We start from the raw sequence: 11,148 nt of genomic DNA, 5'->3' as shown, positions 1-11,148 counted from the left end.
CATCCATCCATCCATCCATCCATCCATCATCCATCCATCCATCCATCCATCCATCCATCCATCATCCATCCATCCATCCATCATCCATCCATCCATCCATCCATCCATCATCCATCCATCCATCCATCCATCCATCCATCCATCATCCATCCATCCATCATCCATCCATCCATCATCCATCCATCCATCCATCCATCCATCCATCCATCATCCATCCATCCATCCATCATCCATCCATCCATCCATCCATCCATCATCCATCCATCCATCCATCCATCTATCCATCCATCATCCATCAATCATCCATCCATTCATCCATCCATCATCCATCCATCATCCATCCATCCATCCATCCATCATCCATCCATCATCCATCCATCCATCCATCCATCATCCATCCATCATCCATCCATCCATCCATCCATTCATCCATCTATCCATCCATCATTCATCCATCATCCATCCATCCATCATCCATCCATCATCCATCCATCCATCCATCCATCCATTCATCCATCTATCCATCCATCATCCATCCATCCATCCATCCATCCATCCATTCATCCATCATCCATCATCCATCCATCCTCCATCCATCATTCATCCATCATCCATCCATCCATCATCCATCCATCATCCATCCATCATCCATCCATCCATCATCCATCCATCCATCCATCCATCCATCCATCCATCCTCCATCCATCCATCCATCCATCCATCCATCCATCCATCCATCCATCCATCCATCCATCATCCATTTTGCTGAATAGGCTCCAGCTGATCCAAAATGCAGCAGCACGAGTGCTGACAGGAATCAGCAGGAGAGACCACGTCTCTCCAGTGTTAGCGTTACTCCATTGGTTACCTGTAAAATTTCAGATTCCAATTTAAAATTGTATTACTTGCGTATAAAGCCCAAAACGGCTTAGCTCTGCGTTATTTGCAAGACCTGATAGTGCCTTATGTTCCTGGCAGAGCTCTCCGCTCTCAGAGTGCAGGTTTACTCGTAGTTCCTAGAGTATCTAAATGTAGATTTGGAGGGCGGGCGTTCTGCTATCAGGAACCACTACTATGGAACCAACTTCCAATCTGGGTTAAGGAGGCTGACACCACCTCCACCTTTAAAACTAAACTTAAAACCTTTCTGTTTAGTAAAGCCTATAGTTAGTGTTTAGTAAACCTCTAGCTGGTGTTGGTAAATCCATCTATCCATCCCTCATCCATCCATCATCCATCCATCCCTCATCCATCCATCCATCATCCATCCATCCATCCCTCCATCCCTCATCCATCCATCATCCATCCATCATCCATCCATCCCTCATCCATCCATCCATCATCCATCCATCCATCTATCCATCCCTCATCCATCCATCCATCATCCATCCATCATCCATCCATCCATCCATCCATCCATCTATCCATCCCTCATCCATCCATCATCCATCCATCCCTCATCCATCCCTCCCTCATCCATCCATCCCTCCCTCATCCATCCATCCCTCATCCATCCATCCCTCCCTCCCTCATCCATCCATCCATCATCCATCCATCCCTCCCTCATCCCTCCATCCCTCCCTCTCACCAGAGCCAGCCGTGTCTCCCTCCTCCCCCCCTCTCACCAGAGCCAGCCGTGTCTCCCTCATCCCTCCCTCTCACCAGAGCCAGCCGTGTCTCCTCCCCCCCTCTCACTAGAGCCAGCCGTGTCTCCCTCCTCCCTCCCTCTCACCAGAGCCAGCCGTGTCTCCCTCATCCCTCCCTCTCACCAGAGCCAGCCGTGTCTCCCTCATCCCTCCCTCTCACCAGAGCCAGCCGTGTCTCCCTCCTCCCTCCCTCTCACCAGAGCCAGCCGTGTCTCCTCCCTCCCTCTCACCAGAGCCAGCCGTGTCTCCTCCCTCCCTCCCCCTCACCAGAGCCAGCCGTGTCTCCTCCCTCCCTCTCACCAGAGCCAGCCGTGTCTCCTCCCTCCCTCCCTCTCACCAGAGCCAGCCGTGTCTCCCTCCTCCCTCATCCCCCCTCTCACCAGAGCCAGCCGTGTCTCCCTCCTCCCTCCCTCTCACCAGAGCCAGCCCTGTCTCCCTCCTCCCTCCCTCTCACCAGAGCCAGCCGTGTCTCCTCCTTCCCTCCCCTCTCACCAGAGCCAGCCGTGTCTCCTCCTTCCCTCCCTCTCACCAGAGCCAGCCGTGTCTCCCTCCTCCCCCCCTCTCACCAGAGCCAGCCGTGTCTCCCTCATCCCTCCCTCTCACCAGAGCCAGCCGTGTCTCCTCCCTCCTCCCTCCCTCTCACCAGAGCCAGCCGTGTCTCCCTCCCCCCCCCTCTCACCAGAGCCAGCCGTGTCTCCTCCTTCCCTCCCCTCTGACTGCTGGACTTGGGCAGGTGTCGGGCCAGGCTCTTCTGGATGCAGCGTTTGTCCTGAGCGCTGCAGCGGATGTTGCTGTTGTTAGGATGATCGGGGACCGGCTCCTCCTGCCGCTCCGTCGCTGCAACAAACAACAAACAACAACACGGCCTTCAGCTGCAGAACAAACAACAACAAACAACAACAACAACACGGCCTTCAGCATCCCCAAACCTCAGTTAAAGGTAGGGGTGTAACAATATATCGTGCCACGAAATTTCGCGATACAAAAACGTCACGATACGTGTCGTGGAGGTGACAACGTGTATCGCGATATTGTGTTATTAATATTCATCTATTGTGTTGACTAGAAACGCGCATCCAACCGGGACCGCGACCGCGCGGACCAAAATCTTCCTCCGCTCAGGAGAAAGTAGTCCCGTTTTGCGGTCCCGTTTTGAGCTCTGAACCTTTATTTATTTAAGTATGGTGTAGAGTTAAGCCTTACCTTATTAAATTAAACCTTTTTCGGGTCATGAGTAGGATAAACACGGGACAACTTCTGCGTGAGTTTGCGTGTACTTCAATGTCCGCTCAACAGCGTAGGATTTCAGAACATCAACACAGCACCTAGTGCTGTATCACTCCGCCCAATCTAAAACAGACTAACAACTGATATACTGACTAGTGTCATTATAGTCCCTGATTTACAGAATATAAAGAATATATTTATAAAATAATCAACCCTGAATTACCAAAATAACCTTCTTAACAAAAATAAATCTCCTCTTACACTTATAAGGTGAGCATGAATCAATCTTTTTTATGATGTAAAATTGTATGTATTTATTTACTTGTATTTATTTATTTAATTTTAGTTGTTACATTTCTGGAAAAGAAAAAAGTCAAATCATACATGAGAGAAACTATTCAGTTTGTGGTAAAATATTTGTACTTGTATGAAACTGAAGATCATAATGCAAACCTGACATTTACTTTTAGTTCAGTTTGTGGAAAATGGTTGGCCTGGCTTTCTCTTTAAAACTTAAACAGTTATAAAGCATTAACTGTAACAATAGGGCAAACGTACAGCATTGTTTTGTATTATGTGTCTTTCAAATAAAAGACCATTTTTTCCAGTCATATATTCCTCTATCAAGGTTGTTAAAAAATACTGCTATAATATCGTATCGTTATCGTGACCTCAATATCGTGTATCGTATCGTATCGTGAGATTAGTGTATCGTTACACCCCTAGTTAAAGGTAGCATAGGTAGGAATGTTCACTGTAAACTAGATCTTTAACTAAGCAAGTCAACGACTGTATAGGCAAGGCAAATTTTTTCGTATAGCACAATTCAACACAAGGTACCGTATTGGCCTGAATATAAGACGGTGTTTTCTGCATTGAAATAAGACTGAAAAAGTGGGGGTCGTCTTACATTCGGGGTCTAGACGTTATACCCATTTACACCGCTAGAGGGCGCCAGATATCTTTAAATGCTGAACTTAACTCCGCAGGCCAAAGCAAACCCCTGTCACGAAGAAGAAAAATAGAAAATAGTATAAGAAAGAAAAGAGAAGAAAATAAGAGAAGAGATAACAGAAAGTGGAGAAACGTAGCGACAATCTGGAGAAAAGAGGGTGGAAGATCGGCAGGTGAACCGGCAGCTGAGGAGAAGTTATGATGCAAACTTCAAGATAATGATTTCAAATAGTCAAAATAACAGGCTTTTTCTCTCGAATTATATTGTTATAATCATTTGTTTCAGATGTACTGAAATTATTTTCTGTATAAACTATGGGTGGGTATTGGGAAGGATCTCCCGATACGATACGCATCACGATACTTGAGCCACGATACGATACAAATTGCAATATCCCGATTATGCGATATATCGCGATATTCTACATAGTTCACCGAAAAATTTTAAAATGCATTACACATCGTAAAATCTAAGTTGTATATATGTACATCAGATGATAGTGATAATGCATTGGACTCAAAACAATGTAATTCAAACTTTCCATTTTAATTATGCAACATATTTGCATGAAAAAACACACTTAAACACAATGAAAAGTGCAGTGTGTGCATTATTCTTAGATACAAAATACTCAAAATAAAATGCAGTGTCTCACCCACACTGAAATTGAAATCACAAAAATACAGTACAGCTACTTGCCCCTGACTTAAAATGACAAAAATAAAATGCAGTGTCTCACCCACACTGAAATCACAAAATAAAGTGTAGGGGTGGGCAAAAATATTGATACGGCAATATATTGCGATACATACATTGAATATCGATATCGTATCGGGAGACTATGTATCGCGATATCCGATTGCCATATCAATATTTTTGCCCACCCCTAGTATAAACATTGAATTTGGTGTTTAAAAAGTCTTTCTTCAAACTTGAGTCTTGAAAAAGAGGTTGGTCTTATAATCGGGGTCGTCTTATATTCGGGACAATACGCTAATTCAAAGCGCTTTACATCAATCACTGATTCTTGAGAGTTGGGATAAAACATGTCCTACATAGAAAAGTCTAATTTACAGCGGCGTAGCTATAGACAGTGCAGGCAGTGCAGCTGCGCTGGGGCCCGGCACGCCAGGGGGCCCGTCACGGGCCCATGATGAGTGCGAGCGGGCCCCGTAAATAACTTGTGACTAGAGACATCCTACATGAGCCCCATTCACACGTCATTAACAGCTTGTCATAACTGCATGCGAGCGTCCGACTGTCGCGCCGCACTGCGTGGCATCGACGCGCTCTGTCCACACTGAACGCGTTATCGGCCCCACGTTCTACCACGTTCTTTTGATTGACAGCTGAGACTCGCCTTTCAAAAGGCTGATTTATGGTTCTGCGTTACACCAACGCAGACCTTACGGCGTAGGGTACGCAGCGCACTCACCGAACGGTGCGCGTCGCCGCGTAACATTTGACATGACATTATTTGACAATATATCGTATATAATAATAATAATTATTATTATTATTATTATTATTATTATTATTATTATTATTATTATTATTATTATTATTATTATTATTATTATTATTATTATTATTATTATTATTATTATTATATATAATAATATATATATAGTATTATATATAATAATAATAATAATAATAATTATTATTATTATTATTATTATTATTATTATTATTATTATTATTATTATTATTATTATTATTATTACTATTATTATTATGATAATAATAATAATTATTATTATTATTATTATTATTATTATTATTATTATTATTATTACTATTATTATTATGATAATAATAATAATAATTAATATTATTATTATTATTATTATTATTACTATTATTATTATGATAATAATAATAATAATTAATATTATTATTATTATTATTATTATTATTATCTGATTTATGTTCAATATAAGACAAAGAGTAGTTTGTTCTTCATCTTCATCTTTTATTCTTTGTTCAGTCTATGTTGTTTATGTAAAAAAGGACCATCTGATTTAAATCCTCATATGTCTTATTCATCTAAACTAATTCTTTTTTTCATTTTAAAATGAAAAACAAAGATTGAAAATGCTGACATTTAGAAATCTGGGTTTTCAGAATAATGTGAAATCACAACATGAGTTTATATATTGTATTTTATTACATATCAGAGTAACTAAACACTATACCAACAAACTTCAGGACTTTAGATTCTTATTGGACTGGAAGAATTAAGATTATATACTTTTGAGTGTCTGACGGAGTCGACACAAATCAAGTTCCAAAGTAAAGCAAGTAAAGCAAGTAAAATATACAGTTCCAATGAATATAGTGTGCATTTAAAAAAAAGAACCCGTTAAAACCTGTTTTGTCCCTTTTCTCAAGAATCCCTGCAATATTAAAAGCGGCAAGACACAATTAAACAGTAATTAACAAATAAAATGATAAGAAAAGAGGTAAAACAATAAAAAGGAAGGGCAGTAGATCCAGCAGGTTCATCTCATTCTTACAACGGCAAGAATTACGTTTCTATACGGTCAAAATGTACAAAGACCGGGTCAAATACAATTCGTACGGTGAATTAAACCAATTTGACAATTCTAGGCCACAATGTTTCTGTTTCCGGCCTCCCACGTCTCCCAGCCCGTGATGGCGGCATCTATCTCCACCGTAAAGGGCTTGGTGAAATCAGCATATGCCAACACCGGAGCCGAGATTAACCTCTGCGTTAAACCCTGAAATGCGTCCTCACACGCAGGACTCCAACGCTGACGAAACAGCTGTGCCGATAGTGGACGCCTATCCTTCTTGGGAGAACACAGTGCAGAAAGTGCGTGGAGTGGCGCGGCCAAACTCGCAAAGTTCTTCACAAACCTGCAATAGAAGCTGCAAAACCTAGAAACGACAATAGCTCCGCCCCAGTGTGAGGGCTTCGCCACTCGGCTACTGCACGTATCTTTGCTGGGTCAGTCCACACTCCCCGTGCAGAGATCACATGCCCCAGGTATGACACCTCAGCCTTAAAGAAAGAGCACTTACTGAACTTCACCTTCAGGTTACACTGTTCAAACCGCAACAGAACCATCTCTATTTTGGTTCTGGTTCTTTTCCGGCGCAGATGTTCTTCAGATGTGGACGTGAACACCACAACATCATCCAAGTAAAGCAGTAGCGCTTGGAAGCGCTGGTCCCCCAGTATGCGCTCCATGAGCCTCTGAAAAGTCCCTGGAGCGTTACACAAGCCAAACGGCATTCGGTTGAACTCATACAACCCAAAAGGCGTGCAAAAGGCGGTCTTAGATCTGTCTTTCTCCAACACCTCCACTTGATTATACCCACTCGCCAAGTCTAACGTTGAAAACCATCTCGCACCACTCAGAGAATCCAATGACTCTTCGATGCGCGGAAGAGGAAATGCATCCTTGCGGGTCTTTGCATTCAAACCGCCGATAATCCACACACAACCGCATCGAGCCATCCTTCTTTCTGACAATAAGGCCGCGTTCAGACTGCAGGCAAATCTGATTCATATCTGATTCCTTCTCATATCCGATTTTCAGGGCTGACTGTCCACACTGTTTTTAGCAAGTGTCCAAATCGGATCTGGCTCTGTTCAGACTGGCCCACATCATTGACTGATCTGACCGGTTGCCGTAGCAACGACGTCGGAGCGGAGGCGTCACCCAGCGCGTGTATCGTGTGAAGTCATGTATTTTTTTTATATATTAAAAAATCCCAAATATCTGTACCGTTTCTGATTGGGTCGGCACTGCGCATCATTTTTAGACATAAAAATGAACGCATACCGCAAAAGTTGTGTGATCGGCGGAGGAACCCAGCGTACCAGCAAAATGAGAAACAGAGAAAAGGTGTTCAGAACAAAACCACCAGCAAACTAACAAACCAACCAACAAAGCTCAGAGTTAACAAAACCAACCAGCAATGAATAACTGGCAGCCCCGCTCCATAACCTCCTCCTAGGAGGAGAGGGGCTGACGGGCTGCAGGTTCAGGCTCACAGCGCGACTGAAGGCTGATTTATGGTTCCGCGTTACACCAACGCAGACCTACGGCGTAGGGTACGCGGCGACCGTACGTGGAAATGCTGTCTTTTTTTCTGCTATTAAAACATGTTGTAATGTGAATTTGCAACACTTAAACTACAAATAATAGTTTTTGACGTGACATCAGAGATTGTACATGCTCTCTGTGAAAGGATGAGTAGCTCCACAACTGGAAATGGGCGGGTGGTTTGGAGCGTCTGGGACAGTCATATCCGATCTGAGTGTTTGGAGCTGTTCAGACTGACACGCATCTGCCCAAATGAGATATGGATCGGATATGAAACTACCTCCAGGAGGTGGTTTCCATCTGGTTTGCAAAAATCGGATATCATGCGGTTTGGGACTGTTCAGACTTCAAAAGAGTCATCCAGTTTCAATCTGGATGGGCTAAAAATCGGATATTTGCCTGCAGTCTGAACGCGGCCTAACTAATGGGGAAGAGTACGAGCTACTGCTCTCCCTGATTACTTTCTGCTCCAGCAATTTCTTTATATGATTTTTTACTTCCTCATATTGACTGGGCGGGATCCTCCGGTACCGCTGATTCACCGGGGCATCGTCGACCACTGGGATTTCATGATAGATAAGGTTAGTGCACCCGATATCACTCTCAGAGGATGCAAACACATGAGAAAATTTGGCCTGGCTCGTCTGGCTTGCTCCTCCGATAGCTCGGGAAAGCGCAGGGCATTGATCTCAGGAGACAGCGCGCCGTCTCCTTGTGATCCATGCTGTTCCCTAATCATGACCTGCTCTTCCTGTGGGCCCACTCGCTCAAAACAAACAGCCACGCCCTCCCCGGCCACTATCTCTATCTATCTATCTATGTAGCGATGCAAGGCGTGTCATTCATTCATTCATTCATTCATTCATTCATTCATTCATTCATTCATTCATTCATTCACAAACGTACAAAGACCGGGTCAAAAACAGGATTATAAAGTAATCTGAACCGACTCGTGCGGTGAATCTGTGTGAACTTCTGCGGGTTCGTGTAAATGATGGTATTTTCCAAACGTAGAGGGGAAATATCGTTTTTGTTTGGTTGTTCCTCAGCGTTGACCTGTTCCAGTCTGCTCTGCCACCTTCTGTACACGGCAGCTTCCACCACGCTCACCTTTGACCCCCGAGGCCCCTGGGGGCCCCGGGGGTCCAAAGCTGCTTCCTGAGGAAGCTCGACCCCCTCAGCTAAAGCTGCTTCATCCAGGAAAATATGACTGAATATCGTCGTCAACGAACCTTCATCACTGAGGAAAACGAGACGCAACGAACACGCTGGTCATGTGACGATAATTAAATACATAATGCAATATCATAGAGGAATAAAAACGCACGGAAGAGTATCAGGGCCAGGCAGGAGGAAAATAAAAATAGTATTTTAGAGGAGGAAGATTTTTCTTTCATTATGCACTTCGAGAAAAAAGTCGAAATGTCGAGGAAAAAAAGTTGAAATGTCGAGAAAAAAGGTGAAATTTCGAGAAAAAAGGTGAAATTTCAACATTATTCTCGACATTTCGACTTTTTTCTCGAAGTGCATAATAAAAAAAATCTTCCCCTAAAATATCTTTTCTCCTGCATGGCCCTAATACTCTTCCGTACCATAATTAAATACGGTATATAATGCAATATCGTAGAGGAATAAAAATCAGACTAAAATGTAGATTACAAAATAAAAACTGATAAAATGTGTCTTCATTTTCATTGACCAAAACGAGATGAAAATGTTCTACCAAAGATCCTTAATGTCCATGTTTTCAGTAGTTTCCTCTGGTTTAGTCTTTAAACCAGTTTAGTCTTTAGATCTTTGGATCCACTTTCCTACAGAGACGTGGAAAAGAAAACCCAATGTGTCGTTGAAAAAGAAAAAGACGAGGAGAAATGCGGAAAAATAAATATGTTGTAAACTCAAATGAGTCTTCTGTATCTGGAATGAATGTATTCTTGAGTCTATAAGGTAACAATAATATAATAATAAGATAACCTTGTTTGGATTGTAAAATGGGTTTGGATAAATACAATCTTTGAGTAAAACTAGACTAACTTGACCCAAAAACTAGAAGTGAAACCGGCTGACGACGACACGAGTGAGCAGAAACATGTGTCTGCTCCAGCTGGAGGTTATTACAGGACGTTTGCAGCGTCATGGTTACGGGGGCGTAACCATGGCAACCGTGGTCTACAGAGGACCGACGGGGGTCCAGGTCCCAGACCACCCCCCTTCCACCTCCGTGCCCGACACTCTGCTGGGATTCACAAAACATTCTTAAGAAAAAAAATCTTCTTAAGTGTCAGTTTTTTCTTAAGTTCAGTCTTAAGAAAAAAAAGAGAAGAAGTCATATTCTCCAAAAAAGTTCTTAAGTATTTTCTCAACTTTCTTCTTTAAGAAAAAACTTAAGAATAAATGGTATTCTTGAAATAAAAGTTCTCAAATTTGTTCTTGACTTTTTTCTTAACTTTAAGACAACCTTGACCTGTCTTAAAATTTCTTCTGTGAAAAGGTAAGCTTGAATTAAATTAATAATAAATATAATTTTCTATACCAAGTACGTAGCGCTGCACTAAATAAAAAGCCAAACATATGTAGCTTAATAAAATAAAATAAAATTCAATAGACTGATATGTTCATTTTAATATATTTATTAAAATTGTGACGGCTCTGATGTACAGGCGTACTGAATGCAGTATACAGTACATACTGATGCAGTATGTAGCATGTAGTATGCAGTATGCAGTATGCAGTACAGACAGTATGTAGCATGTAGTACTTAGTATGCAGTATACAGTACATACTGATGCAGTATGTAGCATGTAGTATGCAGTATACAGTACATACTGATGCAGTATGTAGCATGTAGTATACAGTATACAGTACATACTGATGCAGTGTGTAGCATGTAGTATGCAGTATACAGTACATACTGATGCAGTGTGTAGTATGCAGTATGCAGTATACAGTACATACTGATGCAATATGTAGCATGTAGTATGCAGTATACAGTACATACTGATGCAATATGTAGCATGTAGTATGCAGTATACAGTACATACTGATGCAGTATGTACATGTAGTATGCAGTATACAGTACATACTGATGCAGTATGTAGTATGCAGTATGCAGTACATACTGATGCAGTGTGTAGCATGTAGTACTTAGTATGCAGTATGCAGTACATACTGATGCAGTGTGTAGCATGTAGTATGCAGTATGCAGTATGCAGTACAGACTGATGCAGTGTGTAGCATGTAG

At 42.2% G+C, this 11,148-nt stretch overlaps 1 protein-coding gene across 1 annotated transcript in view; it reads right to left on the bottom strand.

The window, feature by feature from the left end:
- Nucleotides 1–11,148, bottom strand: part of LOC133446919 (insulin-like growth factor-binding protein 4) — a 52,096-nt gene that overhangs the window by 17,090 nt on the left and 23,858 nt on the right. The window contains exon 2 of the mRNA XM_061725177.1: nt 2,326–2,483. Coding sequence (XP_061581161.1) covers nt 2,326–2,483 — 158 coding nt within the window. The remainder of the gene's footprint in view (nt 1–2,325; nt 2,484–11,148) is intronic.

This window comes from Cololabis saira, chromosome 1 (assembly GCF_033807715.1).
Source record: "Cololabis saira isolate AMF1-May2022 chromosome 1, fColSai1.1, whole genome shotgun sequence".
NCBI classification, from domain to species: Eukaryota; Metazoa; Chordata; class Actinopteri; order Beloniformes; family Belonidae; genus Cololabis; species Cololabis saira.
The sequence above is the reverse complement of the archived record's forward strand: the minus strand, read 5'-3'. Positions and strand labels throughout refer to the sequence as shown.